Source organism: Chinchilla lanigera, unplaced genomic scaffold (genome assembly GCF_000276665.1).
Source record: "Chinchilla lanigera isolate Chin_1 unplaced genomic scaffold, ChiLan1.0 scaffold00004, whole genome shotgun sequence".
Taxonomy (NCBI): Eukaryota; Metazoa; Chordata; class Mammalia; order Rodentia; family Chinchillidae; genus Chinchilla; species Chinchilla lanigera.
In genome coordinates, this window is record NW_004955405.1 from 20,784,293 (window position 1) to 20,800,529 (window position 16,237).

Below are 16,237 nucleotides of genomic sequence, written 5' to 3' on the forward strand. Positions count from 1 at the left end.
TAAGTACTAGCTTTAGTATTATTATTTGAATTCTTGGGGACATCCAGTTCTTTTTGTTTTTGGTTATGTTTTTGTTTTTGTTTTGAGACAAGGTCTTACCATATAGTTCAGGCTGGCCTTGAATTTACTATTTAGCCCAGGCTGGCCTTGAACTCAAGGCATCCTCCTGCCTTAGCCTCCTGAGTGCTAGAATTATAGGCATGCACCACCACACGTGGCTCCAGTTTTCAATCTGATTATCAGTAAAGTCTGTTATAAATTTCAGTCAGTACCTTAAAGAAACCTCTTTCACCAGTTCACCAGTTTGTGATCTGATTAAATTCAAACTTTAGGGCTGGAGCTGGGCATGGTGGCACATGCCTGTAATCCCAGCACTTGGGAGGCTGAGGCAGGAGGATCATTGCTGGTTTGAGGCCGGCGTGGGCTACAAAGTGAGCCCAGCCTGAACTGCATAGCAAGACCCTACCTCAAAAAGACAATAAAACAAAAACAAAAAACAACAACAACAACAAAAAACAAACTCTAGAGCTGGGGATCTAACTTAGAAGAGGTAAGGCACTAGACAGCATGCACAAAGCCCAGGGTTCAATCCTACACTATAAAAACAATAATAAACTGCTCTTTTAATCAAAAATCATTTGATCCTCATAGTGTAAATGTTTTTTTTGTGGAATTTACCTTGCTTGCATTTTCTTTTAAAGAGTTCTTGTGTTCAAGTTTGCAGTTCTATTTTACTTTTTTTTTTTTTGGCACTGGGAATTGAACTCAAGACCTTGTGCTTGCCAGGCAGGCACTATACCACTGAGCTATATCCCCAGCCCTATTTTACTTTTTTAATATACTAGAAATTTATATTTATTTTATTTTTGTTATCACATTTTTTATAAAGTTCAAATTGTTTTTAGGGTTTAATTTAAAATAGAAATTTGTTTCTTTTTCAAAAATCCTGTGAAACTAGTTCTGTATGACAGATTTGAACTCCAACAAGTTGCATGTGTAACTGTAGAAGTGAATTGGGCAGTGGATGTGTGAATAAGAAGTGAGGTTTCATTTTTGTCATTTGTTGAATCATAAGAGAGATTGAGCCAAATTGGATCACAGCTGAAACTATTACAGTCTCTTAAAATAATGAGGAAATAAGAAGCTATACAGCTGTTCTTTTTCTGAATGGTGGCATAGTAGTAAAAAAAGAGATGTTTCAGTATTATTAGGAGTGAACTCCTTGTTCTATAATAAATTGCCAAATATCATATTGTCACTTTTTTTTACAAAGCCAAACCAACAATAAATGTCCAGTGCTTTATTATTTATCTCCCATAGTCACACAGAACTTGAAACATACTTGCATTTTAAGTTGCTTTTGCTAAATCTTAAACAGTTTTGGCAAGTTGGTTGGTATCAGAGCTAGAACTAAAACACGAAGCAGCTGTTACTGAGCAAAAACCATTTTCATAATGTGAATATGCTTTCAGTTAACAAACTGAAATGAGCTGTTAAACATCACTGCTTCCATGTTTAACTACTGTTTGACTTTCTCATTGACTCATTTGCTTTCTTAATAGATTATTTACTTTAACTCAAAGAGGAAGAATTTTACTTAAATAGTCCATATTTTTTCTCAATCTGCAGAATGTACTGAAGAAAAATGGGGATTTCCAATGTGCCAGTATTTAAAGGAAGAGAGATGGTGCTGTGGTCATAATGCCAGAATGTCAGCATGTTTGGTATGGATATATTTTTCCTAGAGTAAAAGCTTTCTACAGCTACAGAATTTATTATTTTTGGCTTATACCATTCATTAAATTTCAAATTTTGCAGAGTACCATCATTAGTGCTTTTACATATTACAGATTATGAGAAAGAATGATTTTATTTCAAGCATTATCCACTTTACATAACAAATATTTGCATGTTATTAATTGTATAAAATGTACCAACCACCAAATCTTAAACACAGCATCAGTTTAGTTCTTTGTACATATAGCCTTATGGTATCTTTGTTTGTAGAAATCATTTGCTCTCATATTTTTTTACAAATTGGAAAAATATTGAGCTACTTGGGCTCTAAGGTACCTACTTAAATAAAAACATTATTATGATTGATTTTACTAGTGTCCTTAGACCTAAAACATTTTAATCCATGGCGCTCTTTGTTGGTTTACAAAGAATGGTATGTGTGATTGTCATCAGAAATTTAAAATATTGCAGGTATATTGGATAACTAAATCTACAGATCTATATTATAGCATGAGGGCTATAGTTAATTATAATTGTGTTCTACACTAGAAATTTTCTGGCAGTATATTTTAGATACTTTTACCACACACACACACACACACACACACACACACAAATGATTATTCGATAATAGGTTAAATCACTTATCTGTAGTAATCATTTATATATGTATCTAAACATTACATGTGTATCAAAAATATATAAAATACTTATATAATAGATTTATATAATAAAAATCTTTAAATAAAATGTAGTTGGTGGGATAATATATTTAATGCCCAACCAGAACTTAAATTAATTCTTTAAAGCCCATCATATCTATGTTGATTATGTAGCAACATAAAAAATAGTGTGCCAGTATTCTAGATTATATATCTTAGAATTATCTTAGAGATTTGTTTATGCTCAGATAATACTTTTGTAGCCCTGCTTAAAGTACTTTTCTGGAAATTTGTTTTGTTCCTTCACGTTATGTGTAAATGCTACTTGTTCAGAATCCTGTTAGACTAATACGTTATTCTCGGATTGATGGGGTTCCCCCAGTGCTGACAGCCAGGATTATACTCTCCAGGCTAGAAAGTGAAATAGTCTTGTCTAGTGAATATGACTGTCCTGAGAGATAATACTTAAAAGATACTGACAGCAAGGATTTTGCCCTAAAGCACAATAGATCTGTTTTTCTATGGTGATGCCCACAATTAGTAGTACCCACTCAGAAGCGTGTTTTCTGATCAGGTTAATGGCACTCCCATTTTAAGGATCCTCAGACCACCAAGAACCACTAATTTTCTAATGATATCAGAGATGATAGTTTTTAAAATTAAAAAAAGCAACTTGGTGGAAATGGAAAGTATCCAAAATAAAATAACATAGAATGACTTTAGAAACATAAAAGAATATATTGTATTCAAAACAAGAATAATTGTAATAAAAATGAGCTTGATTCAAAATACCAAAAAATTTTTTTGAAATATAAATCCCATAAATGCAAATTATGTAGGCCATAAAGAACTGTCCCTGACTGTGACAACTCCATGGAATGCCCCTTTCCTTAGAGCCATTCCTAGCCTTGTTCGCCTTGATTTCTTTTGGTGCATATTTGCTCTGTATCTGATCTTTTTGAAAAGTAGTCAAAGTTCAGAGATTTTCTTGTTTTGTTTTGCTTTTTTTGTTTTTTGCAGAAGGCACTTTTCTGGGGATGCTTTCAGAGGGCAAGGATAAGTAGATAAGAGTACTAGATAGATAAGGGTACTAAATGTGTTCATTTTAGTAAAGATTAAATTGCATATTCAGTAAAAATAATGTTAATGCTGTATGTAAATATGTTTACGTATCTCATTATACATGTAAATAGCTTTGGATTCATTTGATTATTCAACTACACTAAACATAAGTCCAAACTGTATCATTTCATTCTTTCTTGTCTTTGAATTCCTTTGAAATTCAAGAACTATGCATACTTATTGTGTATGTGTGTTTGTATATGACACATATCTATTATAAATTCACCGTAAATTATACAAACACACTAGTTAACATTCTTTATGATATTAGCACTTTCAGTTGTATAAACTTACATGTTCTCACTTAATTCATCTTGTTAAGTGGGACTTTTGTAAATTCTTTACACTGTGTTTATAAATGTTAGAAGACTACATATATCAGCAGTCTTTGTCTTCTTCTCTCCCCTTGTAGGCCTTGGAGCGGGTTGCAATTGGCCAAGGGGTAAGTGAGAGTATTTACTTGAATCCAGTTAATGAAAGCAATCTTTTTTTTCCATCAAGCCCTCTTCATACTTGACCTGCTGTTGAACTGAAACCTGATGGATTTTAATAAATATCACTTCTACTTGTCACCACTGCATATTTAAATCTATACACGTTCTGTGTGTTTACTTTTAAAGTGAAGTTTCAGAGAAGTAAATTGAGCTTTTAGGAAAGTTTCCATGTTGTTCTCTTATACTAGCCTCTCATTTCTTCATATGACATTAAGCAGTCTATAAATATGTCTAAAGAAGGTTGTCTTTGACTATAAAGCTTTTATGGACTTCATTCCAGCAAAGATAAACAAACTATAACATTCAGTGTATTATTTACACTGCAAAATACATATTTCAATTGATTTTTTGATAATTTTTATTTATTTGATTTAGTCATAAATTGCAACAGCCAAATGGGCTTCGAAATAAAAACAGAAGCTTAATATATTCTGTAAATATACATATAACAACATTATCCCCCACCGTATATTCAGGAGATGCATTAAAAATTTTTAAGAGATTTTAAGGCTTTTCACAAGATTATTCTTTCTTTCTTTCCTTCTTTCTTTTTTTTTTTTTTTGGACCAGGAATTGAATTCAGGACCTTGTGCTTGCCAGGCAGGTGCTTAGACCACTGAGCTGTATCCCCAGCCCACACGAGATTATTCTTATTGGACCTAAATTTTACACATTTCCTTGTGCTTCTTTTCAAGCAAAATTAATAATGTCAATTTTAATTTTTTCAAAATAAGAATAGCAAAAACAAGTTTCATTTACTTACTCTAGGCCAGGAACATTGCTAACTACCTTGTATATTGTTGTATAATTTATTAATTGTGCCTATCTAAAATTTGATTAAAAACTTTTTACTGGCATTAGAATTTAAGTGTATGAGTTTTAGTGTCAGACTGCTGTTTTGTGTCCTGTCGTTTGTACTTACTGGTTTAGGGACCATGGATACATATATATCATAATTTCTCTGTAGCTTAGTTATTCATCAGTAACATAGGAAAAATAACACTTATAGGAACAATACTTGTCATAGTATTGTTAAAGATTGAATGAATGAAACATGTTAAATGCTTACAACAATATCTAACTCATAGTAAGCAGTCAGTAAAAATCAGTATCTAGCGTATAGTATATGTTCATATACTTAGTAAATTTTAACCATTGTTGCTATTATAGACAATTAATACTTATGATTGGGAAAATAATACTTAAAAAATCTAACACAGGCTCACCAAAGTATGGTTCAGAGTCTTCCTCATCAGCGAGGGTAATGAATGCATAGTACTGTGAGGTATGTACTGACATCCCATAGTGCATATGAGGAAACTGCAAGGGAGCTAATGCTGAAATTTGAACATGTGTCTTACTTTGAAGTTCAAGCTCTCAACTACTATACCATATACCGACTACGGGACTGGGACAAGAAAGAAATTTTATCATAATAGTGCTCAAAGATGTGTTTTTTAACTTTGAAGGTGTTTGGTCATATTTCCAGAGATTATTATCAATTAGATATTGCTCCACACTTAGACGAGAAGTTGATATGCAGCAGAAATGTATGTGTTCTGGCTCCCTTAATTGCAGGACTCTGACTTTCAGCTTCGTTCCCTTTCCCCTAGACCTATAAAATGTCTAATACATAAACTTCAAGAGTGTACACTTTCTGAATCTCCCATTTTTCAAGTGCATTAAAAGTGGTAAGTAGATTTATCACTTGTGAGGGAAAGCAAACTCTGACCTGTATCTAGTTTCCTCCTGGAATAGTCAAGCACAGAGCTGCTTAGGACATGTTGACTCCCTTTCTACTTACCCACATCTGTGTTTACTAGGATGGATAGGCCTCCTTGTTCCAGGAATGTGTATTGGGAAGCGCTTTATGACTCCTTTCCTTTTCCTTTAGGAAATAGCTGAAAGCTCTTATTTACTCAGGCTGACTTCAGACTAATGATTTACTCTGTCCTGTTTGCATTTCCTTATGCGTCTCAGCCATGTACGCTCTATCTTAAAATGCATTTCTTAGTCTTTTGGTGGGCATTTTACACTACGTTCTTCAATAACAATTATACATTTATTTATAAATTATCTTGATACCATTTTATATAATTTTTCAACAGCATGAGATAGAAGTTTTAACTATTTTCAGGAGTCTCATAAAATTAAGGTTTTTATCTTGTAGCTAATCAAACAAAAGTTAAGACCTTTGTAAACAATTTATCATATTAATAACATTTCACTTCATAGAATAATAGACTTACCAAAATGCCTTAAAGTTCCATCTAACATTAAAAGATTAGATGTTAATAAATAAAAATATTTCAAAATTTTTTATGAAAGAAGTATAAATTTTCAAAGAAATGAAGGATAGGTAGTAGAGATTTTTGTACTGTAGAAAAATGTTACTCAAGATGAGACAATGTCAAATGGAAAATATGTCTGGAGATAAGGTATTCTAGATTAAGTGTTTTGGTTGATATAGTTTTTAAGGGATGGAAAGTTTTTAAATTAGTAGACTTTGTCTCAAGTGAAGGATTTGTATTTGGGAGGAGATTTTGTGTAGGTAAATTTATCTTCAGTTATCTCCATTCTTTTTTGTATAGAAATTGCACCTTTAGAAGGTTATAAGTTTAAGTATGAGCACTCAAGTATGCGTATGAGCCTACTTTCACTGAGTTATTTCAGGAGTTGACTTGGGGACTGTGGTATCCCTAACACCATTTCCTCATGGAATCAGCTATCCCAGTATCCCTGCCTTTCAGAGGGGACATAATTTGTATTCTTTCAAAGTAGTGTGCTGTAAGTCAGATGCTTACAGTGATATAAGAGGTCATTGCTATCAAGAGAGAGTGGTTAACCCTAAACCTTTAACTGCTAGTTCGTTGTAGTATCAACACCACAGTGTGAGGGCCGGGGATATAGCTCAGTGGCACAAGCACCTGCATGGCAAGCACAAGGTCCTGAGTTCAATTTCTGGTACCAAAAAGAAGAAAAAAGAAAAGTCAACACGATAGTGTAGGAACTTGATATTAGGTAGAGTAAGGTGTAGTAGAAAAGGTTTTCTGCATGAGCACAGATGAAGGGTTTTGTGTGTATGTGCTGAATTCAAACATATTTATTCTAGTTGAAAACATAAAAATAACAATTTTATACTTCAGAGGAAAATAGAAGTTATAAAAGGAGAACTCAGTAGACCCTATGTGTAAAACTTTACCAGTCATTGAACATTTAGTTTCAACTCCTCAAATGGATTCATTGTTGTTCTTTGTTCTCCCTTGCTCATTTCTCTCTTTCTTTTCTGTTTTCATTAGTAACTTTGCATCAGAGCTGAGTTGTTGCTAAGGTTATGCTGTGTTGGACGTTCCTGTGCTATCAATATTAAGAGATCTGTAGGGAATATGAATGCGGTTCTGGTGCCTTTTGTCACCAAACTTTTGTTGCTGGACTGAAGTGTTTTTTCTCTGGTAAACACTACAGTATGCTTTACCCTCTGCTTTTTTGAAACTCTTGTGTCTCTATGGGCTCTTTCTCTTCAGCCATACTTCTTTCCTTTTGAAAGCGTTTGAACCTTTATGAGATACCTGCCGCCTCTCCCCTACAAGTGCTGTCTTTCTATGAATTTAAGCTCTTGTGACCTTTGTAAGGCTCTGCTTGTCAACTCTGCAGTAGCACAGGGATGTTTCATCATTTTCTCAGGTAGTATCTTTTTTTTTCTGCTCGTGAATCTGCTGGTTGATACTATCCTGTTACGCTACCATTAGGACAAAGCCACATTCCCTTCTCTTTTGCACACATTCTTCCTGACTCTCACAGACTTAAGAGCTGACTAGGCTGGTCTTAAGAGTTTATTTCAAAAAAAAGGGTAGGGGAGAAGATCAAGGATGGGGGACAGAGGGAAGGAAGAGGGGATGAGAAAAGAAATGATATGTTTTGTACGTGTACCAACTCCACACAGGGAATGGAAACATTACGTACTATAGACTTATAGTTCATTTTTTAAAAAGTTTATTCTTCATTTTAAAACTGATAACCACCCCATTTGGGGCACTGGTTCATTTTTTATTGAATATGTCTTTTCTTCCTTATTCACTATTTCTTTTATTTTTTTTTTCTGTTTTCCTGTACAAGTACATTCATGGTGTAAATTATTCCAGGGAAACACTTTAATTTTTAAAAACACTTCATTTTTAAAATGAAAATACTATAAAATCCTCATTTTTCTATAACAGCAAAATCAATTCTCTAATGTTCACAGTGGTCTGAACGCTTACTATTAACTTGATTTTTGTTTGTATTTTTTCTTATGGCTATATATGTCTGCATTTTTTTCAGCTATCTACTGAATCGCTGTTCTATCGTGCAGTTCTTCAAGATATTATTAAAGATTGTTATGGCATCACCAAATGGTATGAGGATTTTATTTTCATAAGAATAACTATGTTATGTTGTATTATAAATGAAGTGATTTTTAGTCTTTAGGTGGATTTATTAAGAGTCATTATTAGTAGTAAAGCAAGCTCTGAACTTAAATTGATGTGAGTAACAAGGAAGTATGCGGCAACTGTATCTGAAGCTAGTCATCTTAGCATGGGGATCTAATGATTGCTTGTTTTCCCTTAAAGTTTGTTTTAGTGCTAACGTGATATATGCAGAATAGACTTTAGAACTTTTGAAGTATAAAATGTTATGTTTAAATAATTTAGTGACTGTGCAGTCATATGAGTAGGAATGTATTTATCTTCTGTCTCACAAGCAGCACAGTGTAAACACTTAACTGATTAGAGCAGGCACCATCATAAACACTCGTTTCAGCCATTCCAGTCTCTAGTGGTAGGATAGTGGCTATGCATATATTGTTTGTTTGTTTCTTCGTATGTTTCCCTAACTGCTCATACAGAGAGGCAAGGAACAAGAGAATTGCTTGATCATACTGTTTTAACAGCTTTGGTATTCAACCATATATTTGCAATCCCAGCAGATTTCAGGAGTACCTGTGCCAATTACAGTTACAGGATTCTGACAGGTATTTGGTATAACAGAATTATTCTTCAAATTAAAATGGATTTTAAGCTCTTAAAAATGAATCTATACTTATTAACAAAAATAGGAGGGATTTTTTAGATTAGCTATTTCTAGATAAGAAAAAGGTATTTTTGTTGACCGAATTACTGCATAGACTACTGGTTCCACATTATCATTTCTGTATAGGTAACAGCCATATCTTTATCCTAATGTCTGAAAATGAGTTCTTCACATTCTACTGAAGATCAGCGCCTTATCTAAAGCTCACACCAAAATGCTAACCTTTTTGAAAAATAATAGCCCTAAAATTGTGCAAATTCATATGCATTCCAATATTGACTACCTGCCCTAGACCATAAACTTATTCATAAGTGTATTTATTTTTCTCTTAAAGACCTCTTAAATTTGTCCCATTTTATTTTAAATCTTTCTGCTCAGTTAAAAATTCAAATCTTTCAGACTGTCTGTATTACTGCCTTCTTTTGCTGCACAGAAGATAGATAATATTTATTATGTCTTCTTTCATTCCAGAACCTCATTGATCTTTCAGCCACATTTGACCATGTTGTTAATTATTTTTCTCTAAAGTCTCTTCCTCACTGTGTTGCATTCTTCTGAGTTTCTTTCTCCTATGTTGAACATTCATCTTGAATGCCCAGAGGCATCTGCCAGTTTGTTAGTGGGAAGATAGCAGCTAGTGAACAGAAAAGACAGACAAGCGTGAGCAAAGCTTTCAGTGCAGTGATAGGTCCAGTGAGACAAAAGTTCCTGGGCTGCCTAGGATGAAGACTCTGGAGTAATCCAGAAAAAACACTGAGTTAGGTCCCTCTAGGTTCATACTATAAAAGTGAGAATGAACTGAAATAAACAATCTTAAGATGGTTATAGTGCCACTTCAGATTATTCCAAACTGTGATAAAACTTTTTCATTACTGCATCTGTTAACTATCTGCAAGAAGCAAATCCTTTCTGGACAAAAATTATATGTATATAAAAATAACTATTTAAGAGAGCTGGAGAAAGACTTAAAATAACTACACTGCAGAGACTTCCACACTGGGAAAATGGAATAGATACGCTTTTCTCTGTTTTTGCTAGTACAACTGAAATCCCTGCACACTGTATGTTAAAACAAATATAAGAAGACTGACTGGTGAAGAGAATAAGGCAGGCTGGTTAAGGGTCTCAGAACCCAAGGAACAACTCAGTAGGATTCCCCTAGATGCGGGGGAGGGTGGGGGGTGGGCATTGCTTTTGTCCTACATAACTCAAAATTGGACCTTAAAATGCCAGCAATCTAGAAACACCAATGGGAGCAAATAATAGCAACAAAAATTCTAAAAAGGCTTCATGCTAGCCAAAGGATCGGGAAAGGGGCAGCCCCATAAAAACTTCGAGACAAAACTGCCATATTCTAGCCAAAAACAAAAAAATATGGCACCCCACTCTTTCTCAGGCCAACAAAGGCCAAATAGAAAGCCTGCTGCTCTATCCTTGCCAGCCTACAGAGACTTCCTTCCTAAAATCACCATTTTGTTGTGATATTAGAAAAGGCTGAGGAGAAGACTGGCACTTTCTTCCCCACCAAGTCATAGAAGGTCCCTATTACCATTACCATGGTGTCAGAGACAATGTGAGAAGCTTGGTCTTCCACCTAGCAGTAATAAAGTGTTTCCCTTTTCTGTCCCTCAGGTATCAGAGAGGGCCTAGCAGACAGTCAGGACCTTTAGCATTGACCAGCAGTAATAAGACCAGTTGTACTATGGTGTCAGTGGAGATGGTGTGGGAAGCCAGAAGTCCCAGCAGTAATAAGGACCAGCCCCTACAAAGTACCTTGGAAGTCAACAGGGCTGACTCTGCCTGTGTTTATAGCAGCTTTATATATACAATACTCATTGCAGCTTTGTTTCTAATTGCCCAAACTGAAAAACACTCAAACATTTCAGTGGATAGATAAACAAACTGTGAAAATCCATTCCATGGAATACTAATCGGCAATTAAACACAATGAAATATTGGTACACAAAACGACCTGGATTAATCCCCAGAGAATTATAATGGGTAGAAAAGAAAAAAAAGACAATCCCAAAGGTTCTATACAGTGTGATTCCATTTATATTTTGAAATGACAAAAATTACTGATTTCTGGTGGTTGAAAAAAGAGTAAGGAGAGAAGAAAGTGAATGTGGCTATAAGACAGCAAATTAGGTGATTTTGTGATGATAGAAATGCTCATATCTTGACTATCTTAGTGTCACCATCTTAAATGTTACCATCATGAGATAGTGTGGAAAAGTAAGTGAAGGATATACTGATCTCTTCTTTTTACAACTGTATGTGATTTTACAGTTATCTATAAAAGTTTAATGAAAACAAGCTGTGCTCAGTATGTAAACACAGTAGGGAATCAAAATGCACAGAAAATCCACATGAAAATTTTTAAACAACTATAAAGTTACCAAAACTAAAAATAGTTGATTTTAACCAACAGATGATTTTAGCACATCATAGAAACAGCTAAGGAAATAATTACTAAACTGAAAGATAGGTAAGAAGAAAATACTTAGAATGAAACATCAACAAACAGAAAGAGATGGGAAATGTAAAAAACTTATCACAGTGTGTGACCATAGAGGTGCAGAAGATAACAGATTTTTAAGCCCCAAGAGGCGTAGTGGAGCTGCTTCACTGAGACTCATCGGTTTGAGAGGGTCTCAGGAAAACAGCTCTTAGCAGAGAAATTACTAGCCTTTTATTTATAACTCAGGGATGTGAGAACAGAGATGCAGAAGAAAAGCATTTGTGTAGGAGTTTTGGTCAAGGAGCTGGGAAGGAACAAGATGGTCTGCTACATGGCACATGTCCACTTAATCTAAGCAAGTTTATTGGGGAAAGAGTCACAAAATGGCTGAAGCAAACACCTCAAAGAATAACTTGTTGTTGATACTAGAGCTTATTTTTGAACTACAGTTTTTTAGATAATGTGAATTTGGTCATCACAGCTAAATGGGAAGCAGGGAAAAAACACTTTTGGTCTGTTTTTGTTGATCATTGGAAAAAAGAGAGACTAGTCATTAAAAAGTAGTAGGAGAATAGGTTCTAATACAGTGTATGTATCAGTTTCTTTTATTGCTGTTACAAAGCACCACAAACTCAGAAGCTTAAGACGTACACATTTATTATCTAGAGAGCTGGAGGTCAGCACCTGAAATGTAATTCAACTGAGCTAAAATCAAGATACCAACAAGCATGCATTTTTTCTGTATAATCTCAGAGAAAATCCATTGTCTTCTCTGTGACAGCTTTAAAGGTTTTCTGGATACTGCAACTCATGGCTTCTTCCTCTGTCTCCAAGGCTAGAGCGTAACATCTTTCTCAGGCTCTTCCTCTTCTGCCTCCCTTTTCTACTTTGAAGGATTCTAATGATTACATTGGGCCCACGTGCATAATCAAGGTGCTGTCTTTACTCTAAGGTCAGTGAATTAGCAAATTTAATTCTATCTGAAACTTTGAATTCCTCCTTGCTATGTAACAAAACGTATTCACAGCTTCCAGGAATTAAAACATGGACATCTTTTATCACATTTATGTATAGAAAGAATATCATAAGGACCACTTCTCTGCTCACCGCATGCAGAAGAAAGTTAAAACTGATTCTTTAAACCAAACATAAAACTTATAGTGCATTAAAATTTATAAAAATTCATTGCTACTATACTTTTAAGAGGTATTGAAGGGTATCTTTTTGACTTTGAGATAGAGGAAAGGTTTCTTAAACTAAATGTAAGATGCAAGTTTTAAAAGGCTGAAATTTTTCAATGTATTAAGAACATTTTTTTTTAGTAATCATACACAGTGAAAAGAACATGATTGCTGGTAGAAATTGACTCCCAAATTTACAGCTATCAAAAGATTAAAATCCAAATTATACAAAAAATTTCTGCACATTTGCAGGAAAAATTAACCAAAGTAAAATTAAAGTAGACAAAAGACTTGGTCACATCACAAAGAGGGTATCAGATGGCCTGTCAATATAGGAGTAGATGCCAAGTCTTAGTTAATAATCAGAGGAATACAGGCTATAAAAACAAAATGGTATTTTTATAATCATTATGTTAGTAAAAATTTAAAAGTTGGACAAGATCAAGTGTTAGCAACAGTGCTACAAGGCTGTCCACATGGCTGGTTTGAAAGAAAATTAGTTTAACTCCTTTGATACAAAGTTAGTATTAAATAAGACAATTGAAAATGTCTATCAATTGATCTCAGCAGTATTACACCTAAATATGTATCTTACAGAAAGTCTTACCTGTTGCGCTACACATTTAAACAATAATGATCAGTAGCAGCAATGTTTCATAACAGCAAAACTCTAGATACAAAAGCTTATTAATGTAGCAGAGTAAATTAAATATTCTTATACTAAAATACTGTGACGTGAAAATGTGAATTACAACTTCATGTGGTGGATTCTTGTGAGTATAATTTCAGCTGAAGTAAGTCACAAAATTTCCTGAGTTTCCATTTATATAATTCACAAACATCAAAAATAGGTGATTATGTAAGAGTATAAAACATGGCAGGCAATCAGGTATAAAAATGAAAAACACAAGCATCTGTATCATAGCTTCTTATCAACAGTGGAATGGGCAGAGTGACGGGCTAGGGAAGAGGAAGAGTGCTCAGGAAAATCAGTGTCCTGGCAGTGTGTTTCTCAAGTTTGGTTTAACTGCAAGGGTTTATTCCGTGGACATTCATTGTATTTAAACATGTTCATAAGTGCTTCATATTTATACATATTTGTAAAGCTTATTGTGTTCAAGATCAATAAAATTTTAGTCTTTTAATTGGCTATACTGCAGGCTCAATTAAACCACGTGCTGTATTCCTAATACCCAGTACAGTCACTTCATTACAGTCATAAGAAAATATAACAATCAAAATGATTTATTTCATAATTAGTCCTTATCTAGAAATTTTCTGAAGGGAATAACATACCAAAAAAGGAATTTCAGGAAGTAAACATCTCTTAAAAACTTGGAAAGAAGGCAGGAAAAATATAATGTGTACACTTCATTTATCTGATTTATTTATTTTATTATTTATTGTATGTTGAGGATCAAACCCAAGGACATACAAACATTGTACCACTGAGCTACACCCCCCACCCCTTAATCTTTTTCTTGCTATTGTTCATAATGAGAGGTATATGCAGCTATACAAGAAACATGTCAGTTTTGCTGCCTCTTTAATTGTTAGCTACCTAGTATAATTATAATTTTGATGCTGGAATAATCAAATAGGAAAATAAAGACTTAGATCTTAAAAATGGTCTCACAGAGCTAAAGCTAATTGTTTAATCCATAATGTGTGGTCAAAAGCCAGGCATGGTGGGTGATACCCACCTGAAACCTTAGCACTCTGGAGGCTGAGGCAGGAAGATTGCTGTGAATTCAAGGCCAGCTTGGGCTACAATAGTGAGTTCAAGACAGCTGGAATTATTTAGGGAGACTCTGTCAAGAAAATATATATATATATATATAAATATGTGGTCGGGGCTGGGGATTTAGCTCAGCGGCAAAAGCGCCTGCCTGGCAAGCGCAAAGTCGTGAGTTCGGTTCCCGGTACCGGAGAAAAAAACAAAACAAAAAATAAATAAATAAATAAATAAAAATGTGTGGTCAAGTCAAAATTATATAGTCTTCATCTTTTAAATGTAAAAGTAATTTGAAGAATTTTATGGGGTTCCCTTGAATTTTTTAAGACTTATAGTGTATAGTAAAGTGTATACTAAATGTGTATACACATGCTATTTTGTATATACTTGTAGTGTACACTAAAAGGTACACAAGATAATTAATTTCATAGCTATTTTGTGATACTGAACAAAGTGCACTTTGGTGTATTTTATTCTGCTCTTGCTTGTTTTTATTTCTTTAGCATACATCTACTGCAGTGCCTCCTGAATTCTCTGCAGTAATGCTGTTCTCTGGACAGGGCTGACCATGCTCCTGTAATTGTGTTTTGGGAAAGCATGTGGGTGGCATTGGATTCACTTGAGTAGAATTTTAATTAGATCTAGTGTATTCACTTTTATGCAAAGAAAGAATACCGATTCCTTTTTAGCATGCTGACCATGCTTTATTCTGACCAAGGGCCCCCTTTTAATCTGTTCCTAACTTCCCATCCTTTATCTTTCACAAACAGTTTGTCACTTTTCTAAGTTGTTAAAATGTTTGATCATTCTTCTTTACATCACCAAACGGAAATATCCTCACTGTGGCCCTGCCTGATCCATCACCCGTTCTTCACCCTCAGCACCTGAGCAGCTGCTCGCACACACTGTCCTGGCGCGCAGATTAGTCACCATTCTCTGCGCACTGGTTTTGGACCTTGTCCTGTAGTCCAGGAATGTTTACTTCCCCGTTTCCGCCACCCTTTTTTCTCAGAAACTGGCAAGTGAAATCTTGCATGGTCTTTAAAACCCAGAAGACGTCTGTCCTAGTTCTTCTCCTTCTTGCCCTCTTCCTTCTCCCCATAGCAGCGCAACTGTGATTCACCACTGTTTTTGCACCAGGTGAAATGTGTTGTACTGCTACTCCACCACCTCCTGAGCACCTGCATAGCCAGTTTTCAGTCCTGTTAAATGAAAAGTCCTTTCGGGGTCCCCTTTCCCCCTGTAATTATTGTCCATATCTATTCTTCATTTCCACAGGACTTGAAAACAGTTTTTTTTTCCTGTTGCCTTATAGTCACTAAGCTTTTTCTTCCGTCACTCCAGCCTTCTCAGGGGCACTGATAAACCATGTTGCTCAGTTCCATGGTCACTCCTCAGGCCTCATCTTATCCTTCCTTCTATTAGAATAGCACCCAGTTTTTAAGGGGTTTTTCTCTCAAATTCTAGGGAAAGACCTCACAAGATACTCCCCTTTTCTCTTTTCTCTTGCCCTTTTCCAGTCTTTTTCTGAGTCCTCTTGCTCTTGCAGACCTCTAATCAGTAGACTGCTTTTTCTTCATACCTGCTAGCTAGGTGATTCCATCCCACCTGTCACATCAGTTTGCTGACAACTGCCAGATCTGTAGTCCAGTTAATGACAGTCTTACTCTTGCAATTCAGGCCCAGAGCGCTGAAAGCATCCTTGATTCTTCTCTTCCTCTTACTGCCTACGGCCAGCTTTGAGAGCTCTCCCTTTTAAAATATTTCCAAAATTT

The 16,237-nt window shown here is 34.9% G+C and overlaps 1 protein-coding gene across 10 annotated transcripts in view; it reads left to right on the top strand.

The window, feature by feature from the left end:
- Positions 1 to 16,237, top strand: part of Mettl25 (methyltransferase like 25) — an 82,435-nt gene that overhangs the window by 45,471 nt on the left and 20,727 nt on the right. For all 10 annotated transcript variants that reach the window (XM_013518026.1, XM_013518032.1, XM_013518027.1 and 7 more), the window contains 3 exons: positions 1,630 to 1,724; positions 3,934 to 3,963; positions 8,336 to 8,409. In XM_013518026.1, coding sequence (XP_013373480.1) covers positions 1,630 to 1,724; positions 3,934 to 3,963; positions 8,336 to 8,409 — 199 coding nt within the window. The remainder of the gene's footprint in view (positions 1 to 1,629; positions 1,725 to 3,933; positions 3,964 to 8,335; positions 8,410 to 16,237) is intronic.